At 45.5% G+C, this 20676-nt stretch overlaps 3 protein-coding genes across 3 annotated transcripts in view; all 3 read left to right on the top strand.

The window, feature by feature from the left end:
• Positions 1–2141: 2141 nt before the first annotated feature.
• Positions 2142–3930, top strand: LOC121008635 (lamina-associated polypeptide 2, isoforms alpha/zeta-like). Its single transcript, XM_040441297.1, has 2 exons — positions 2142–2567; positions 2645–3930. Exons 1-2 carry the CDS (start codon positions 2511–2513, stop codon positions 3926–3928), a joined length of 1341 nt encoding a protein of 446 aa, XP_040297231.1. The 5' UTR covers positions 2142–2510; the 3' UTR covers positions 3929–3930.
• LOC121008634 lies at positions 3930–6891 on the top strand. The gene is made up of 2 exons (XM_040441296.1): positions 3930–4051; positions 4457–6891. The coding sequence occupies exon 2, from the start codon at positions 4895–4897 to the stop codon at positions 6827–6829; it is 1935 nt and encodes a 644-aa protein (XP_040297230.1). The 5' UTR covers positions 3930–4051; positions 4457–4894; the 3' UTR covers positions 6830–6891.
• A 902-nt stretch (positions 6892–7793) lies between these two features.
• The window catches only part of LOC121008766 (importin subunit alpha-5-like), an 88858-nt gene continuing 75975 nt past the window's right edge, over positions 7794–20676 (top strand). Inside the window, exon 1 of the mRNA XM_040441460.1 lies at positions 7794–7841. Within this exon, the coding sequence (XP_040297394.1) occupies positions 7794–7841 (48 nt within the window). The remainder of the gene's footprint in view (positions 7842–20676) is intronic.

The following is a 20676-nucleotide window of genomic DNA, read 5'->3' as shown; positions in this document are numbered from 1 at the left end:
TAGACATAGGCTCTAGGGAACAACTAGCTTTCGGTAGGAAAGTCCTCCAGGCGGTAGTCCCCCCCCCCCCCCCCCCCAAAAAGAATTTCTATTCTAGTCATCTCTCAAGGGTGCTGTCATGGACATAAGGGAAATTTAAGATTACACTCACCGGTAATCATGAGCCCATGACAGCACCTGGGATTTATTCCCACCCTAGATTTGGTATACAAAAAAAAAAATATATACATATATATATTTAAAAAAAAAAAGGAAAATATATTTTCTGTAAGAGTGTGTTCTAGGACAAGTTCTCGCAATTAACTGGTGGTCTTGGGGCCATGCTCCCTCCTTAAGAGCTCTCCACAAGTTACTGTTTCCTGTCCTGGATAGAGAAGGTCTCTCTCAAGGGTGCTGTCATGGGCTCATGGAAAAGTGATTACCGGTGAGTGTAATCTTAAATTTTTTTTTTGTTTAAAAAATGATATTGTGTAAAACTTACCCAATATGTATACTTTTTTTATTTATGTATCGCCGCGTCCATATCAACCGGCTCTATAAAAATATCACATGACCTAACCCCACAGATGAACACCGTAAAAAATATAAACTGTGCTAAATAAACCATTATTTGTCACCTTGCATCACAAAAAGTGTAATAGCAAGCAATCAAAAAGTCATATGCACCCCTTAATAGTGCCAATAAAAGTCATCTCATCCTGCAAAAATCATACCCTACCCAAAGTAATCGCCCAAAAACGTAAAAAATTATGGCTGACTATGGAAACACTAAAACATGATTTTTTTTTTATTTTTTTTTTGCTTCAAAAATGAAATCATGTAAAACTTGCATAAATAAAAAAAAAGTATACATATTAGGTATCGCCGCATCCGTGACAACCTGGTCTATAAAAATATCACATGATCTAACCTGTCAGATGAATGTTGTAAATAACAAAAAATAAAAACCTGTGCCAAAAGTTATTTATTGCTACCTTGCCTCACAAAAAGTGCAATATAGAGCAACCAAAAATCATATGTACCCTAAACTAGTACCAACAAAACTGCCACCCTATCCCGTAGTTTCTAAAATGGGGTCACTTTTTTTGGAGTTTCTGTACCCCTGGTATCTGACTTCGGTGGTCAGCTTGGTTTAAGTCCTATCTGGCGCCAGGAGAATGAACTTGTCAGATACAACACAAACATGGGTCTGTTCAAATTCACTCCGATTTTATTGTCCTTCAGTTTAGCCTTTTATTAGGCAGAGTATAATTTACATAGTAACAGCATTAACCAATCATATGTAGACACATATAGGCCGGTAAACATTAAGCCGGAATGACCTTGTAAACCGTGACTGTCTTCACTAGAATTTAGGAATTTCAAGAAACTGTCCAAGGACAGGGAAAGAAACCCAAATTCCAGTGGGGGAAATTGAAACCGTGCATGAACAAGATGCTATCACAATACATATAGTTAACAGACAAAATGGAGTCGCATATATCCCTTCAATCCCCTCTTAGAGCCTTATATATTTTATATTATAAGGTTCTTCTTTCTTTCTTTCTTCTGTCTATATATCTTCAGATATTTCATGTATCCACTGGGTGTGTTATCCTTATTGGGGGTTGGTGGGGGGGATGGCCTGGTAGAAAGAGGCTGTGGCGTTAGTTACTCCTTTTTCTAATCTCCTGATACATGGTATGATACATAGTGAAAATGCAGCAATGATAATAATGATTACAAGGATAATAATGCCTAGTTGTGCTAACGCCTGCTTCCAATTAGTAAACCAACCAAAATACTGATCCCAGGGATTTGTAATACCTGAATTATTTTTCAATTCAACAGACAAATCCTCCAGTTTCTGTATAGCTATGGTTACCTTACCGTTGGGACCTGTATTGTTAGGTATGAAGGTGCAGCATGATGTGGGATCCGTGAGCACCTTGCACACCCCACCCTTTTCCCCAGTCGTCTCCATGACACCAAGTCCTGAGATTGACTTCCTTCTGATTGGACAGGAAAAACACAGAGAGGTTAAAACCCCCACCCCCTCCTCACATCACCAGTGTTTTTCCTGTCCCATCAGGATAGGAAGCAGGAGAGGTGCACGGAGCTCGTTTGGGCTCACCTGGAGTTTTTTTTTTTTTTTTTTTTTTTTCATCTGGGCCGAGGTCGGATCTGCAGTGCAGCTCTCCCTCCTCCGTTTGGTTAGGCCTGGGCTCGGGCACATAGGTAGTGCCCCTGCGAAGATTCCCTCTGCGGCGGTCCCGGAGGGCTTGATGCAGAGGGAAGGAGGAACACGGCGGATCGGCACTGTGATGTGTCCCTTCCGGCCGGCAGGCGGATGACGTCAGACGCCGGGGGCGGAGCTAAGCGCGCTGACGTCATCAACATGCGCCACAGGTCCTGCAGCATGAGAAGCACATGGAGACACTATAAAAACGCTCAGGACCTGTGTAACGGCGCCCTGCATAGCGCGGCTCACATATTTTGGTGAAGCATCTCTGAAGCGGTCGGGAGTCAAGATGAGCACCCCCCTCACGCCGGGCTCTGGAACCGAGCCTGCATCAAACCCTGGGACAGTGAGTAACCTGTTCTCAGGTACATGCCTTGTATGGTGGGTTCAGTCTGCTCATCCTTTCCTCCCTTACCATTTCAGGGAGAAAAGGATTCGGCTTCTGCAGCCAAAAAAACTAGAAAATGTGGTATTTGCTGCAAAAGATTGTCTAACACTGGATCCAAGCCCCTGTGTAAAGAATGTACTGCCAGTGTCATCAAGTCTGAGTCTTCTAGTCTAATTGAAGACATTAGAAAAGTGGTAAAAGAAGAGGTTCAGCTAGCCTTAACTACCAGAGAACCTACTCCTCCCAAAGTTCCCCCCACTCAGGACGCCCGTAGTGTTAAATCACTTATCCTGGATTCCGACTCTGAGGGGCTGGCGGTCTCAGACTCCGAATCTGTCCAAAAACACCCGGCATCTTCAGATGAAGAGGGCGAATATAAGCGCTTCCTGTTCAATCCTGAAGATATTGATGAACTTATCAGGGCCATCAGGGCCACCATTCAGATGGAGATGCCTAAAACCCCTAGGTCTACCCAGCAAGAAATTTTTGGGGGTCTAGGTGAAAGGAAGAAGGCCGTTTTTCCAGTCCCTGATAGTGTCCAAAAATTAATTAGGTCTGAATGGGAAAAACCGGATAAAGGATCCTTTATCCCAAGAGGAATTAAGAGGCGCTACCCCTTTAGCCAAGAGGACTGTACGGATTGGGAGACCATTCCCAAAGTAGACGCGCCAGTGGCCAAGGTAGCAAAACATACGGCCCTACCGTTTGAAGACTCAGCACAATTGAAAGATCCTCTAGACAGGAAAGCGGAAAGTCTCTTGCGAAAGACCTGGGAGACTACGGCGGCCCTTCTCAAACCGGGCGTTGCCTCCACATGTGTGGCCAGAACACTGAACCTTTGGCTAGACCAGCTAGAGATACATCTGGTCAATAAGACACCACGGGATCAAATTCTAGAGAGCTTGCCTCTATTAAAGATGGCAACCTCCTTTCTAGCAGACGCAGCTGCTGAATCAGTTAAACTGTCCGCCCGTACAGCTGTTCTCTCAAATACAGCGAGAAGGGCACTATGGCTTAAAGCGTGGTCAGGAGATATCACATCTAAAAATAAATTAATCGCACTCCCCTTCCACGGTCAGTACGTTTTCGGAGAAGATCTAGATAAAATCCTAGACAACGCGACAAATAAAAAAAGAGGGTTTCCAGAGGAAAGATATAAACAAAAAAGGCAGCCCTTTCGTGACCGATTTTTTCAACCCGAAAATAAAAAAGATAAAGGGAAGACTGGGAGGTGGAGCTATGCGAAGGGAGGCAGGGGGAGAAGCTTCCTCTTCAACCCAAATCGGGCCGAAGCCTCCTCATCCAACAACAAACAATGACGCCATACCAGTGGGGGGAAGACTCGGCTCCTTTCTAAGATCTTGGGAGCATGTAACAAACAGCCGGTGGATCTTAAGTATTATACAAGAGGGTTATCTGATAGATCTTCTCTCTTCCCCTCCACAGAAATATGTGATCACTACCCTTCCCCCATCTCAAACTGCGACCTTAAAAAACGACATAAAAAACCTATTAACCTTGGACGCCATAGAGCCCGTCCCGAAAAATCAGACAGGACTGGGATTCTATTCCCGCCTCTTCATTATAAAGAAACCAAACGGGAAATCCAGGGTAATTATAAATCTGAAACATCTAAACAAATACGTAAGATATCAAAAATTCAAAATGGAGACCCTGAAGTCAGCAGTGAAACTCTTAAAAAAGGATGCAGTGATGGCCACAATAGATTTAAGCGACGCCTATTATCACGTCCCAATTCACAGGTCATCAAGGGAATTCCTAAGGTTCGCAATAGAATTGGAGGGAAACATTCAGCATTTCCAGTTCAGGTGTCTCCCCTTCGGGATCTCTTCTGCCCCAAGGGTTTTTACCAAAATAATGGCGGAAGCCTTGACAACCTTGAGAGAAAAGGCAATTTGTGTGATCCCCTATCTGGACGACCTACTGGTAGTGGCGGACAACATAGAGACCATGGGAATCCATCTCGGGTTAGTCCTGGATCATCTACAGAGCCTAGGTTGGCTCATCAATTGGAAAAAATCGGATTTAATCCCATCCAAACGGAAAGTTTTTCTGGGCATTACTCTAGACACAGTCTCCCAAAGATCCTTTCTACCACCTCAAAAGATAGTAAAACTTCAGACAGCTTTGAGGAAGTTCAAGAAGGAGAAATTCTGTTCAATAAGACAGGCCATGAAGGTACTAGGGAGTCTGTCCGCTTGCATTCCAGCAGTTGCCTGGGCACAGTTCCATCTAAGACCACTCCAGAAATTCATCTTAGACAAATGGAACAGATCGCAATTAACCCTAGAGAGGAAAATATTCTTAGATGCAGAGACCAAAAAATCACTAACTTGGTGGCTCAGCAATTCGAACCTAGAAAACGGGATTTTCTGGGCACAAGATCTCCCTCTAGTCATCACAACAGATGCCAGCCTCCACGGGTGGGGAGCGGTCGTCCAGGGGAACTCCTACCAGCGAACATGGGGGAATTACGTGAGCCAGCAATCCTCAAATTTCAAGGAGCTGAGGGCAGTGTGGGAAGCACTGAAACACACAAGTCAGCTGGCAAAGGGTCGTCACGTCCTAGTCTACTCGGACAACGCTACAGCCGTGGCCTTTATCCAACACCAGGGAGGCACAAGGCATCGCCCGCTACAGAACCTGGCAAACAAAATCTTTTCCTGGGCAGAAGGCAACATTCAATCTCTTTCAGCGGTTCATTTGAAGGGAGTTTTAAACATTCAGGCCGATTACCTAAGCCGGCACAGACTAGACCCAGGGGAATGGATGTTAGCCCCAGAAGCCTTCCATTTAATCACGAAGAAATGGGGCAGGCCGACGATAGACCTGTTTGCATCCAGGAGAAATCATCAGCTAAACCAGTTCTTCTCCCTCAACCCCAGGGATCATCCTCGGGCAGTAGACGCCCTCAACCAGAGTTGGACAACAAACTTAGTCTACGCCTTCCCCCCATTTCCGCTTATCCCCAGAGTGTTACAGAAGTTCCTAAAAGAAAAGTGTACACTAATCCTGATAACCCCCTTCTGGCCCAAGAGAAGTTGGTTCTCCCTCTTGAAAGCCCTCAGCGTGGAAGCTCCTCTCCTTCTACCTCAAAGGCCGGACCTTCTAAGTCAGGGACCTATTTCTCACCCAGACCTGAAAATACTAAAGTTAACAGCCTGGATTCTGAAGAATCCAACTTATTAAACTTTGGTCTATCAAAAAAAGTAGTGAACACCTTACTCCTTAGCAGGAAACAGAGTACCAACGACAAGTACCAAAAAATATGGAAGAAATTTGCTGATTGGTCTGGGACCTCCTTCAACCAGTTTAGAGCCAACATCTCACTAATCCTGGATTTTCTTCAAGAAGGGCTAGATTTAGGTCTATCCCCCAATACCCTTAGGGTCCAGGTATCGGCTTTAGGAGCACTATATAATACCAAGCTAACGGAACATCCCTGGATATCCAGATTCCTTAAGGCGGCAGATAGGATCAGACCTACAATTAGAAACATGGTGCCACCATGGAACCTTAATACAGTACTAGGGGGTCTAACCTCCGATCCATTCGAACCTCTGGACTCTATCCACATCAGATGGCTTACCATTAAAACGATTTTTCTGGTGGCAATAACCTCAGCCAGAAGGGTCTGTGAGCTGCAGGCCTTGTCCATCCAAGAACCATTCCTTGCAATATTTGAGGACAAATTAATTTTCAAATTAGATCCGACTTTCCTCCCCAAGGTAGTCTCGACCTTCCATAGGTCTCAGGACATTGTTCTCCCCTCGTTCTGTGACGATCCGAAAAACGATCAAGAAATCACTTACCACACATTAGATGTCCGGAGAGCGGTCTTAAAGTACCTGGAAGCTACCAGCCTTTGGAGAAAAGACAAAAATCTGTTTGTCCAATTTTCAGGTCCTAACAAAGGGAAGAAAGCGGCAAAAAGTTCCATCTCCAGATGGATTAAGATGGCAATCTCCGAAGCATATAAAGCTCAGGGAAAAGACGTCCCTGCTTCCCTAAAAGCACATTCTACGAGAGGCATGGCTGCCTCCTGGGCGGAAAAAGCCTCAGCCTCCTTACAACAGATTTGCAGGGCAGCAACATGGAAAAGAGTTCATACTTTCACTAAGCACTACAGACTAGATGTAGCTGCTAATGACGACCTAAGATTTGGACGTAAGGTCCTGTCGGCAGTTGTCCCCCCCTAATTGTATCTTTGATATTGTCTCAGGACTTGGTGTCATGGAGACGACTGGGGAAAAGAGTATTACACTCACCGGTAATCCGGTTTCCTGGAAGTCTCCATGACACCACATATATCCCACCCTTTTTTTCTGCTATTAGCTATTATCCTTTCATCCTGGGGTTCTTCGTTAAAATACACTGGTGATGTGAGGAGGGGGTGGGGGTTTTAACCTCTCTGTGTTTTTCCTGTCCAATCAGAAGGAAGTCAATCTCAGGACTTGGTGTCATGGAGACTTCCAGGAAACCGGATTACCGGTGAGTGTAATACTCTTTTCTGCCAATATCCTATCTAAAACCATTCTGTTCTGGAATGTCATTATGGAGTCAGCTTGCAGCTGCTCTGCAATCCCTTGCATTGCATCCCTTGTGTAATTTACAAACCTTTGTTGGTTGTAGTAGATGTAATTAATCCAGTCTACATTTTAATTTACGGTGATTATAGGAATGATGGATTCAAAACCTGCAGCTACTTGATCCCTGGCCTTCAACTCATCAGGGACCCCTCTTGGGATCCCTATTACATCTATGTACACATGTGGATCCAAACTACCTTTAGGTATTGATCTCTTTAACCTATTTGTAGCAAAGTCTACGTGTTCCTCCACTTCAGTGAATATTTGAATGTTCATAATAGCTTTTGCCAAGGCGCATTCTCCTTTCCATTTTCCCTCCAATCTGGACCTTATTTTACCATCGCCGCAGATCCAGTAGATGTCCCCTATTGAAAATACCTGGTTTTGAGTGAGTGACATATTTACAGAACTATAATTAGCACAATACCCCTCTGTAAAAAAAAAAATTGATTCACACCTTCATTTCCTCCCTTATAACACGTGTAGTTGCCTGGGTAAATATGTATACCCGTCCCCGGGTGCGGGGTTTTCGTCAACAAAGGGTATCTTGTTTTACAGACTGTCATTGGTAGAGATGTTTGAAAACAGACTTATAAAACATTCCTCTACTGTTGGAGGTAATGTAAGTGGAACTGTTCCTAGGTGTGGTTTTGCGGCTCCACAAATATAACAGTTACTTTTATTGACAGATGCTGCAGTGTACTTCATCCACTCTACCCAGAGATTGGCATCAGAAAACCCTGTCTCCATTGCCAGAGTGTCCTCATATGTGGGATTAGATATGGCCTTTAAATCTTTAAGGGTGACCATGTGGGGCATCAATTTTTTTTGTTTATACTCTTTCCCACCCTTCCCCACGCTGGAAATGGAGACCAAGGACATACAGTCCACTGTCTACAGGGGAGGGATTTTCTATATTCAGTATCAGTTTTGCGAGGAGTACTGAGGTGGATAATACTATAATCCCGCTACCAATTCCCCCAATACGTATCAGTAACATATATATGCTTGTAATGCCTTATGGGAGTAATCCCCCCCCCTAGATAGACCATAGATCCGACATGGCATAAAATCGCTCAGACAGAAGGTGTATGTGGCAACATGGGTGTTCGAGTTGTACCATAGCGTAGTCCCAACATCATTTTTTGTAATGTTCACTTCTGCCTGGCTACTTGTCAGAAAAGTCAATAGGATCATTGACAGGGTGATCAGAGGTGTCATTTTTATCAATCAACTGCCAGAACTCGTAGCGCTTCGCCCAGTTGGGGGTCGGGGCTGTCTGCCTCCGTTTGTCCCCTTTCTGTGTCCTCTTCGAGGTCTAGGCTTTCTGCCTCTGTTAGTACCTCTCTTTTCTTCACCAGCTTAATCCTTGTGGCGTGGATCCACGTGGGTGACTGTTCAGTGAGGACTGCTGTTCTTCGATTTTTCGGCAATACTTGATCACACCAGTCTTGCCGTTCCTGTTCAGTGACATACCTTTGAAGATCAGTAAGCATTTGCATAAAGGCCCCAAAGATGCTGAACACTACAGGTGAGTCAGCATATCCCTGTGGCATTCTTGCCCAGGTTAGTTGTCGCCCCTCGAAGGAAAAAGCAAAAAGTAGTCTGGTTTTCTTGTCAACTGGGATAGAAAAGAATGCATTTTTCAGATCTATCACACTGAACCAAACAGCATCTGCTGGAATGGCAGATAGTAGTTGAGTGACATCAGATACAATGGGGGCTATAGGCACAATGATGTTGTTGATGGCCCTTAAATCCTGCACAAAGCGAACTGAACCATCTGCTTTTGCCACAGGATTTATGGTGGTGCTGAAGGGTGAAATCACCTCTTCCAAAATGCCCTTGTTTAAAAATTCCTCGATCATTGGCCTCAAGCCCTAAATTTTCTCTGTGGACAACGGGTATTGTTTCTGGAACACTGAGATGACACCTGGTTTTACAGTCGTTTTGTAAGGTGTGCAATCCAGGAGTCCCGTGTCATATTCATTTGAGGACCATAATGCAGGGTTAATGTTAAGTTCTGGGTGGTCCTATATGTTTGCAAGAATCAGTGGCACGGGTGTAGAGATTGGGTCGGAGTGTACTTTTATGCCCTGATTCTTTGCTGATACTTGCAAGTCAATCTTGATGAACAAATCTCTCCCTAACAGGCTGACTGGGCAATCTGGTATAATGCTGAATACATGATCTGTGATGTATTCCCTTATTCCCTGTCCATGGTCTCGAGTGGTAGTGAGTCAGTTTTGTAAGTTTTTTTTGTCAATACCCCATTAATTCCCATAGAGGGCTCAGATTTTCTCAATGGTCCTTTGTACAAATCCTTAACACACTTGAGGTTGCACCGCTATCCACCATGAATCCTAATCTCCTTCCTCCCACTCTGTCATCTAAGTCGACCCCTTTTAGTCAGATGCTGTGGTCCTCCTACTGTCCGTCAGTAGTGTCCCAGCCGTCCGTGAGAACAGAGCTCTGATGTTGAGCACAACACTTAACATGTAACACGTAACTTCAAACATTGAAACAAACAGATCTGACAATACAGACATGAACACACAAAGGGCCAATAAGAAACTTTTCATTGACTTCAATTTAAAAAAAAAAATGTACAGCTCAATCAACACTGTTGGCACCAATAAAAAACAAATCTGCCAAGAAAAATAAAATAAAATTCTCAATGCACATAATCTGAAAACAAATATCATATTCCATACACATTCACATTTTCATGTACTCATTTTCACAAACGGCTCATAACCACGCCCTTATACATAAAATATGAATTGCATACACAGCTCTGCTAAAAACATTAATCAGTCTTCACACATTTTCACTTCAACTACAACTCAAAGCCACACCCATTCACATTCCACTGAATCATTTGTCTTCCAACCCAGCCACAGTTCTTTTTCATCCCAAAACTTGCAGCACAAACACAGCTTTCCTGGAAACAGATAGCCACGCCACACCCAGAATTGCTGATGGTCTATATCGCTGTTGTGCTGTGTTTTCCAATGTCTTCTGGTCTTAACTCTGTGATTAATCAACCCTTATAAGAAGACAATATACATGTTATAATCATACAGTAATTTTGTTAAACCCAAATCATCTTATATGCCATGTGGTCTTAGTTAGTGTTGCACATATATAATAATTTTTGTTAAAAGCTAGATTCCCACATTACACTGCTTGGGAAAGAAATACAATAATTAAACAATTCTTTGTCTTCTATAATGATATTACACATATAACATCACTTACTCTGCATGATTCCCTTCCCCCTTTTCTTTGCCTGCTTCTCTTATCTCAGGAATGTTTCTCTGTTAATGCAGGGAAAGTGAATCTCTGTGGCTCACACTAGGTACAATACTTATCCATTAACTGACCATCTTTTACTGCTCTAATCTCTAATGCTAGGGCTATGGATCTTCCCTATTTAAACACACACATCATTTAGGGTAACAAAACTTAACCAGTTCATTTCTGAACATTTAACACAAGCGCCTTTCTAATTGCAGACACTGAGGCACTTGCTTTCTTGCTAGTGACATCAATTAACTTCCTGACACTGCTCGGTTTTCTCACTCATTAGAACCCCCCCCCCCCCCCCCCCCCTTCACCATCACAGGAGTTCTGATGTCCAGTCTGTAAGCTCTAACTTCACAGATTCTTACAGATTTCATCCCTGTTGCCAGCCAGGTGACCTGCTGTCTGGGGCCATACTTTCTCTATAACATTCTTTTTCACATTTTTAACTTTCAATTCTCCATTAATATCACATCCTGCCAAATTGTCTACCCGTGGGTTAACTAGGAAGTAATTTGTGGGACTACACTGTGCAACAAACTTTATATGTTTCTCCCGTCTCGGGGTAATCTGTTTTTGACCCTTGTGCCCCCATTCCGTCTGATATTTTAATGATGCCACTTCTCTAGGACTGGCTGTACTGAACTGTGAAGGCTCCAACAAATCCTGTCAACTTAGACTAAGGACTCAGGTCTGATCACAAAATATCAGTTTCATCAAGCCTATAATTTGTTGTTTTGGTCCGCTACTTGAGTTCACCTATCCCCGGGTCAACGGATTGCTCCTAGCCGGGGGGTGGGGCGTCTTGCAGACCTCCCCAACACAGTAAAACAACAATACAATGTCCTTATAACTCTGGTCAATATCTCACACAGACAGATAATCTTATCACTTCTAAGACACTTATACTATATATACATATGAGTTAATCCAAGCTTGTAACCTTCTGTTCCCTGAACAGTTTTTTTTTTTTTTTTAGTTAAGTGCACATTTATCTCTGTGGTGATGTGGACTTCCGGAGTCCCTTTTTAATCACCTTTTGGCTCCCTGAGCCTTATCTCCTGTGTCCCTGACAGTGATCTCCCGAAGTCTTAAGTAGATGGTTCAACTTACTTGGGTCGAGACGTGGCCAGTGCCCTTGGATCAGACGGAAGACAAAATCTATGTCTTTCTCACCGGACCCGAGGATGACCCTCTCGATCCCGGACACGAGCCCCCAAAACTAAGGAAATTGGACGCTTGCTAGATACCCCTGGTATCTGACTTCGGTGGTCAGCTTGGTTTAAGTCCTATCTGGCGCCAGGAGAATGAACTTGTCAGATACAACACAAACATGGGTCTGTTCAAATTCACTCAGATTTTATTGTCCTTCAGTTCAGCCTTTTTATTAGGCATAGAGTATAATTTACATAGTAACAGCATTAACCAATCATATGTAGACACATATAGGCCGGTAAATGGGGATGAGCGAACCCGAACTGTATAGTTCGGGTTCGTACCAAATTTTGGGGCATTCGTGACACAGACCCGAACATTTACGTAAAAGTTTGGCGCTTCCTGAAAGGCTGCAAAGCAGCCAATCAACAAGCGTCATACTACTTGCCCCAAGAGGCCATCACAGCCATGCCTACTATTGGCATGGCTGTGATTGGCCAGTGCAGCATGTGACCCAGCCTCTATTTAGGCTGGAGTCACGTAGCTCTGCACGTCACTCTGCCCTGATCAGTGTAGGGAGAGGATGCAGCTGCTGTTAGGGCGAGATTAGGCAGGGATTAACTTGGCAAAAACACTTAATGAAGTGATCGATCTACAGCTGTGAATCATTCATCTTCTGATAGTTAATTGCTCACTGTTTTTAGGCTGCCCAGAGCGTTTTTCTGTAACTTTTTTTTTCTGGGGTGATCGGCGGCCATTTTGTGTCTTGTGGTGCGCCAGCACAAGCTGCCACCAAGTCCATTTAACAATCAATAGTTTTTTTTTTTTTTTTTGCTATATCCTACATCAGGGGCTTGGCTGTGCTTATTGTCACCCCTAGAAACTCAGGATATAATTTTCTATATTGAGGGGTGAAATTCACTTGCAAAAATAGCAATCCCCTAAATCTGGTGTTCCAGCTGTGGCTGGACAAGTTTTTTAGTGTCCGTCAAAGCATAGTTTTTGTTCTGGGTTGAAATTCAATTCCCAAAATAGCAATACCCTAAGTTCACACCTGAGCGTTTTACAGCGCGTTCCTACGTGCTGTAAACCGCACAACAAGGAGAAACCAATGCTTCCCTATGGGAATGGTTTTCACCTGGGCGTTTTACAGCGCGTACGATCGCGCTGTAAAACGCCCGACGCTCAAACAAGTACTTGAGCTTCTTTGGGGCGTTTTGTCGCGCGTTCCCGTACATACTTTTGGGAACGCGCGACAATGGGCGTTCGCTTGTCTCTGTATGCACGCTTGTAAACGCCCGTACAATCGCGCATACAAAGCGCTTCTTTCAGAACGCTCAGGTGTGAACCCAGGGTAAATCAGTGGTTTCTGCTGTTGCAGGCCAAGTTTAAATCTGTCTGTAAAAGGGTATATTACACAAACTGTTAAATTACAATTGCTGAAAGCATAAGCCTTTAAATTTGCACGCACTATTGTGCATCTCACATAGTGTATTTGTCCGTAAAAGGGTAGATTACATTCAAGGTGCTGATGGGGTCATCTTCAATAACTTCACACGCTACCATGCATCTCCAAGTGTAATTCTGTCCGTAAAAGGATACCTTTCATCCAGGGCCGAAATACTAGGCCTAGAATTTATATTCCCCTAAGGCCTCATGCACACGACTGTTGTGTGCATCTGTGGCCGTTCCGTTTTCCGTGATTTTCTGCGGACCCATGGACTTTCAATGGGTCCATTGAAAACTCGGAAAATGCACCGTTGTTCATCCGCGGCCGTGATCAGTGTTTCCTGTCCGCCCCAAAAAATAGGACCTGTCCTATTTTTTTGACTGACAACGGTTCACGGACCCATTCAAGTCAATGGGTCCGTGAAAAAACACGGATGCACACAAGATTGGCATCCGCGTCTGTGATCCATGGCCGTAGGCTACTTTCACACAGACGGATCACAGATCCGTCTGCATAAAAGCTTTTTCAGAGCTGAGTTTTCACTTTGTGAAAACTCAAATCCGACAGTATATTCTAACACAGAGGCGTTCCCGTGGTGATGGGGACGCTTCAAGTTAGAATATACTAAGAACTTTGTAGATGACTGCCCCCTGCTGCCTGGCAGCACCCGATCTCTTACAGGGGGCTGTGATCTGCACAATTAACCCCTCAGGTGCCGCACCTGAGAGGTTAATTGTGCGTTTCATAGCCCCCTGTAAGATCAGGTGCTGCCAGGCAGGAGGGGGCAGACCCCCCTCCCCTGTATTAAACTCATTGGTGGCCAGTGCGTTCCTCCTCCCTCCCCAGTATTATATTCATTGGTGGCCAGTGCGGCCTCCCCTCTCCCCCCCCCCCCCTCCCTAATTAAAATCACCTTCTCATCATTGGTGGCCAGTGCGGCCTCCCCTCCCTAATTAAAATCACCTTCCCCCATCATTGGTGGCACGGAGAGTTCCGATCGGAGTCCCAGTTTAATCGCTGGGGCTCCGATCTGTAACCATGGCAACCAGGATGCTACTGCAGTCCTGGTTGCTATTGTTACTTAGTAATTTTTAGAAGACTTATACTTACCTGCGAGGTCTGTGACCGGCCGGGCGCTCCTCCTACTGGTAAGTAAAAGGTCTGTGCTATAGGCAATGGGCCGCACAGACCTTTCACTTACCAGTAGGAGGAGCGCCTGGCTGATCAGACAGCGAAGGTAAGTATAATGCTTCTAAAATTGCTAAGTAACCATGGCAACCAGGACTGCAGTAGCGTCCTGGTTGCCATGGTTACCGATCGGAGCCCCAGCGATTAAACTGGGACTCCGATCGGAACTCTCCGTGCCACCAATGATGGGGGAAGGTGATTTTAATTAGGGGAGGGAGAGGGGAGGCCGCACTGGCCACCAATGAATATAATACTGGGGAGGGAGGGGGGCGGCACTGGCCACCAATGAGTTAAATACAGGGGAGGGGGGTCTGCCCCCTCCTGCCTGGCAACACCTGATCTCTTACAGGGGGCTATGATAAGCACAATTAACCCCTCAGGTGCCGCACCTGAGGGGTTATTTGTGCTGATCACAGCCCTTGGTAAGAGATCAGGTGCTGCCAGGCAGCAGGGGGCAGTCATGTACACAGTTCTTAGTATATTCTAACTTGAAGCGTCCCCATCACTATGGTAACGCCTCTGTGTTAGAATATACTGTCGGATCTGAGTTTTGGCGACCTAACTCAAATCCGATGGTATATTCTAACATAGAGGCGTTCCCATGGTGATGGGGACACTTCAAGTTAAAATATACCATCGGATTGAAGAAAACTCTGATCCTATGGTATATTAACTCCTGACTTTCCATTGAAAGTCAATGGGGGACGGATCCGTTTGCAATTGCACCATATTGTGTCAACGTCAAACGGATCCGTCCCCTTTGACTTGCATTGTAAGTCGGGACGGATCCGTTTGGCTCCGCACGGCCAGGCGGACACCAAAACTACTTTCTTCATGTCCGTGGATCCTCCAAAAATCAAGGAAGACCCACGGACGAAAATACGGACACTGATTGCGGACCTTAAAAAAAACGGTAGTGTGCATGAGGCCTAAATCTGTGGTTACTGCTGTGCCTGTATTGGTGTAATAAGGTACTTAAATAGATAGCCAGATAGTGTTAGGTGCCTGTAAAAAAAAAAAAAAAAAAAGGCCTGAATTTGAATTAAATACATTGGGCCAATTTTTTTTTTTATTGTGGTGAACGGTAACAATGAGGAAAACATCTAGTAAGGGACGCGGACGTGGTGTTAGTGGACCCTCTGGTGCTGGGAGAGGACGTGGCTGTTCTGCCACAGCCACATGTCCTAGTGAACCAACTACCTCAGGTCCCACTAGCCGCCAGAATTAACTGCGATATTTGGTGGGGCCCAATGCCGTTCTAAGGATGGTAAGGCCTGAGCAGGTACAGGCATTAGTCAATTGGGTGGCCGACAGTGGATCCAGCACGTTCACATTATCTCCCACCCAGTCTTCTGCAGAGTGCACAGATGGCGCCTGAAAACCAAGCCCATCAGTCTGTCACATCACCCCCATGCATATCAGGGAAACTGTCTGAGCCTCAAGTTATGCAGCAGTCTCGTATGCTGTTTGAAGACTCTGCTGGCAGGGTTTCCCAAGGGCATCCACCTAGCCCTCCCCTAGCAGTGGAAGACATAGAATGCACTGACGCACAACCACTTATGTTTCCTGATGATGACATGGGAATACCACCTCAGCATGTCTATGATGACGAAACACAGGTGCCAACTGCTGCGTCTTTCTGCAGTGTGCAGACTGAACAGGAGGTCAGGGAGGAAGACTGGGTGGCAGACGATGCAGAAGACTATGAGGTCCTAGACCCCACATGGAATGAAGGTCGTGCCACTGACTTTCAGAGTTCAGAGGAAGAGGCAGTGGTAAGACCGAGCCAACAGCATAGCAAGAGCAGTGGGCAAAAGCAGAACACCCGCCGCCAAGAGTTCGCCTGCTACTGGCCACCGCCACCTGGGACCGAGCACCCCCAAAGGCAGCTTCAAGGAGTTCCCTGGCGTGGCAGTTCTTCAAACAATGTGCTGACTACAAGACCCGAGTGGCTTGCACGCTGTGCCATCAGAGCCTGAAGCGAGGCATTAACGTTCTGAACCTTAGCACAACCTGCATGACCAGGCATCTGTATGCAAAGCATGAACTGCAGTGGAGTAAACAACTTAAAAACCAGGAACTCACTCAGGCTCCCCCTGCTACCTCTTCTGCTGCTGACTCGGCCTCTTCCTCCGCCTCTGGAGGAACGTTGGCACCTGCTGCCCAGCAAACAGAGGATGTACCACCAACACCACCAGCTCTGTCACCAAGCATCTCCACCATGTCACACAACAGCGTTCAGCTCTCCATCTCACAAACATTTGAGAGAAAGCGTAAATTCCCACCTAGCCACCCTCGATCCCTGGCCCTGAATGCTAGCATTTCTAAACTACTGGCCTATGAAATGCTGTCATTCAGGCTGGTGGACACAGACGACTTCAAACAGCTCATGTTGCTTGCTGTCCCCCTCAGTATGTTGTTCCCAGCCACCACTACTTCTCCAAGAGAGCCGTGCCTTCCCTGCACAACCAAGTATCCGATAAAATCAAGTGTGCACTGCGCAACGCCATCTGTGGCAAGGTTCACCTAACCACAGACACGTGGACCAGTAAGCACGGCCAGGGACGCTTTATCTCCCTAACTGCACACTGGGTAAATGTAGCGGCAGCTGGGCCCCAGGCGGAGAGCTCTTTGGCGCACGTCCTTCCGCCGTCAAGGATCGCAGGGCAACATTATTTGCCTCCTCCTCCTCTTCTTCCACCTGCTCATCCAGTCAGCCACACACCTTCAGCACAGCCCTGGATAAACGTCAGCAGGCCATTCTGAAACTCATATGTTTGGAGGACAGGCCCCACACTGTGCAGGAGTTGTGGCGGGGTATTGAACATGCCGGTGAGCCTCAAGCCCGGCCTGGTGCGCGATAATGGGCGAAATCTCGTCGCAGCTCTCGGACTAGCCGGTTTGACGCACATCCCTTGCCTGGCGCATGTGCTGAATTTGGTGGTGCAGAAGTTCATTCACAACTACCCCGACATGTCAGAGCTGCTGCATAAAGTGCGGGCCGTCTGTGCGCGCTTCTAGCGTTCACATCCTGCTGCTGCTCGCCTGTCTGCGCTACAGCGTAACTTCGGCCTTCCCGCTCACCGCCTCATGTGACGTGCCTACCAGGTGGAACTCCACCTTGCACATGCTGGACAGACTGTGCGAGCAGCAGCAGGCCATAGTGGAGTTTCAGCTGCAGCACGCACAGGTCGGTCGCACTGCAGAACAGCACCACTTCACCACCAATGACTGGGCCTCCATGCGAGACCTGTGTGCCCTGTTGCGCTGTTTTGAGTACTCCACCAACATGGCCAGTGGCGATGACGCAGTTATCAGCGTTACAATACCACTTCTATGTCTCCTTGAGAAAACACTTAGGGCGATGATTGAAGAGGAGGTGGCCCAGGAGGAGGAAGAGGGATCATTTTTAGCACTTTCAGGCCAGTCTCTTTGAAGTGACTCAGAGGGAGGTTTTTTGCAACAGCAGATGCCAGGTACAAATGTGGGCAGACAGGGCCCACTACTGGAGGACGAGGATGAAGCATGTTCACAGCGGGGTGGCACCCAACGCAGCTCGGGCCCATCACTGGTGCGTGGCTAGGGGGAAATGGAGGACGATGACGATGCGCCTCCCACAGAGGACAGCTTGTCCTTACCTCTGGGCAGCCTGGCACACATGAGCGACTACATGCTGCAGTACCTGCGCAGCAACAGCAGAGTTGCCCACATTTTAACGTGTGCGGACTACTGGGTTGCCACCCTGCTGGATCCCCGGTACATAGACAATGTGCCCACCTTACTTCCTGCACTGGAGCGTGATCGGAAGATGCGCGAGTACAAGCGCACGTTGGTAGACATGCTACTGAGAGCATTTCCAAATGTCACAGGGGTACAAGTGGAAGCCCAAGGTGAAGGCAGAGGAGGAGCAAGAGGTCGCCAACGCAGCTGTGTCACGGCCAGCTTCTGAGGGCAGGGTTAGCATGGCAGAGATGTGGAAAAGTTTTGTCACCTCCACCGCTAACTGCACCACCACCTGATACGGAATGTGTTAGCAGGAGGCAGCATTTCACTAACATGGAGGAACAGTACATGGAACACGTACTGACGGTTCGGCCCCATTCAACTTCTGGGTCTCCAAATTGTCCACGTGGCCAAAGCTAGCCTTTTATGCCTTGGAGGTGCTGGCCTGCCCGGTGGCCAACGTTTTGTCTGAACGTGTTTTCAGCACGGCAGGGGGCGTCATTACAGACAAACGCAGCCGCCTGTCCACAGCCAATGTGGACAAGCTGACGTTCATAAAAATGAACCAGGCATGGATCCCACAGGACCTGTCCATCCCTTGTGCAGATTAGACATTTTATAACGATCTCCCCTTAACAATATATGCTTGTATTCCAGGGCACTTAATTCAATCATCCCTTTTTTTTTAATTTTACCATTATATTGCGGGGGAACCCCAAAGTTGAATGAACCTCTCCTCTGTCTGGGTGCCAGGGGCCTAAATATCATAAACAAACTGGCCTGTTCCAGTGGTGGGTGACATGAAGCCTGATTCTATGCTATGGGACCTCTCTCCAATTGATATTGGTTAATTATTTTATTTTTAATTCATTTCCCTATTGGGATTTACCTACATTTTGCTGCATTTTGCAGCCCTCTAGCCCTTTCCTGGGCTATTTTACAGCCTTTTTAGTGCCGAAAAGTTTGGGTCCCCATTGACTTCAATGGGGTTCAGATCCCGAACGTTTCCGGGAAGTTTGGCCGAACTTCTCGAACCCAAACATCCAGGTGTTCGCTCAACTCTACCGGTAAACATTAAGCCAGAATGACCTTGTAAAGCGTGACTGTCCACTAGAATTTAGGAATTTCAAGAAACTGTCAAAGGACAGGGAAAGAAACCCAAATTCCAGTGGGGGAACTTGAAACAGTGCATGAACAAGCTATAACAATACATATAGTTAGAACAGACAAAATGGAGTCGCATATATCCCTTCAGTTTCTACTCTAGGGGGGCTTCAAATGGGACATGGTGTCAAAAAAACAGTCCAGCAAAACCTGCCTTCCAAAAACCGTATGGCATTCCTTTCCTTCTGCGCCCTGCCGTGTCCGTACAGCGGTTTACGGCCACATATGGGGTGTTTCTGTAAACTACAGAATCAGGGCCATACATATTGAGTTTGGTTTGGCTGTTAACCGTTGCTTTGTAACTGGAAAAAAAATTATTAAAATGGAAAATCTGCCAAAAAAGTGAAATTTTGAAATTGTATCTATTTTCCATTAATTCTTGTGGAACACCTAAAGGGTTAACGACGTTTGTAAAATCAGTTTTGAATACCTTGAGGGGTGTAGTTTCTAGAATGGGTGGTTTCTATTATGTAAGCCTCGCAAAGTGACTTCAGACCTGAACTGGTCCCTAAAAATTGGGTTTTTGAAAATTTCAGAAAAATTTCCAGATTTGCGTCAACTTCTAAGCCATGTAACATCACCAAAAAATTAAATATCATTCCCAAAATGATCCAAACATGAAGTAGACCTATGAGAAATGTAAAGTAATAACTATTTTTGGAGGTATTACTATGTATTATAAAAGTAGAGAAATTGAAACTTGGAAATTTGCAATTTTTTACAAATTTTTGGTAAATTTTTTTTTTTTTTTTTTAAATAAATAAAAATGAAATTTTTTTACTTCATTTTACCAGTGTCATGAAGTACAATATGACGAAAAAACAATCTCAGAATGGCCTGGATAAGTCTGGTCAGATTTGCAAAAAATGGCCTTAAGGGGTTAAACTGATGGAAATAACAACATGTTGAGCAAATCAAAGCATCTGAAGTGTAGGAAAAAATTCAACTTGCAACAAATTCGTAGTAACAAATCGTTTCTGCGTAAAATTGCAGCTACACGTGTTACAAAGTGAAATCCTCATCCCGCATGTCTCCAGCATTTCACTATATAATCTGAGCATGGGGAGAAATGTGACAAACACTAGGGACCATGTTGCTAGAAGCTTTTAATTGTGGAATATTGGATGGGGAGACTGCAGGCTCAGAACCGGGGCTGTATTCTGAGGCTGAAGGAGTCCATAGGAGAGAGTGAAGTTTGCATCAATCCCTGTGCAGGGCGCAGAGCTATCTAAACAGTATCCTCCTCAAATAGATGAGCAATTCTATTAGACAGCTTAATCACCCCAATTTAGGAATCAAGGCCTAACTTTAATGTTATTGGTGTCCACCTCGTATACTAAATAAGCAATTCTATTTTGCCTTGATTCTCAAATTGGGGTGAATAACCTGTATTCTACTGTTAGTGGGGTGTCCACCTTGATTACATAAGCAATTCTATTGGGTCATTCACCCAAATATCAGAATAAAGGCA

The sequence above is a fragment of the Bufo bufo genome, chromosome 7 (assembly GCF_905171765.1).
Source record: "Bufo bufo chromosome 7, aBufBuf1.1, whole genome shotgun sequence".
Taxonomy (NCBI): Eukaryota; Metazoa; Chordata; class Amphibia; order Anura; family Bufonidae; genus Bufo; species Bufo bufo.
Note: the sequence above shows the minus strand (reverse complement) of the source record. Positions and strands in the feature narration are given on the sequence as shown.

Excerpts from the sequence above, each read along its gene's own strand:
- LOC121008635 (XM_040441297.1), top strand. The coding sequence starts at position 2,511 with ATGAGCACCCCCCTCACGCCGGGCTCTGGAACCGAGCCTGCATCAAAC. Across the intron at positions 2,568-2,644 it reads CTGCATCAAACCCTGGGACA|GGAGAAAAGGATTCGGCTTC; the intron begins GTGAGTAACCTG and ends TTACCATTTCAG.
- LOC121008634 (XM_040441296.1), top strand. The coding sequence starts at position 4,895 with ATGGAACAGATCGCAATTAACCCTAGAGAGGAAAATATTCTTAGATGC.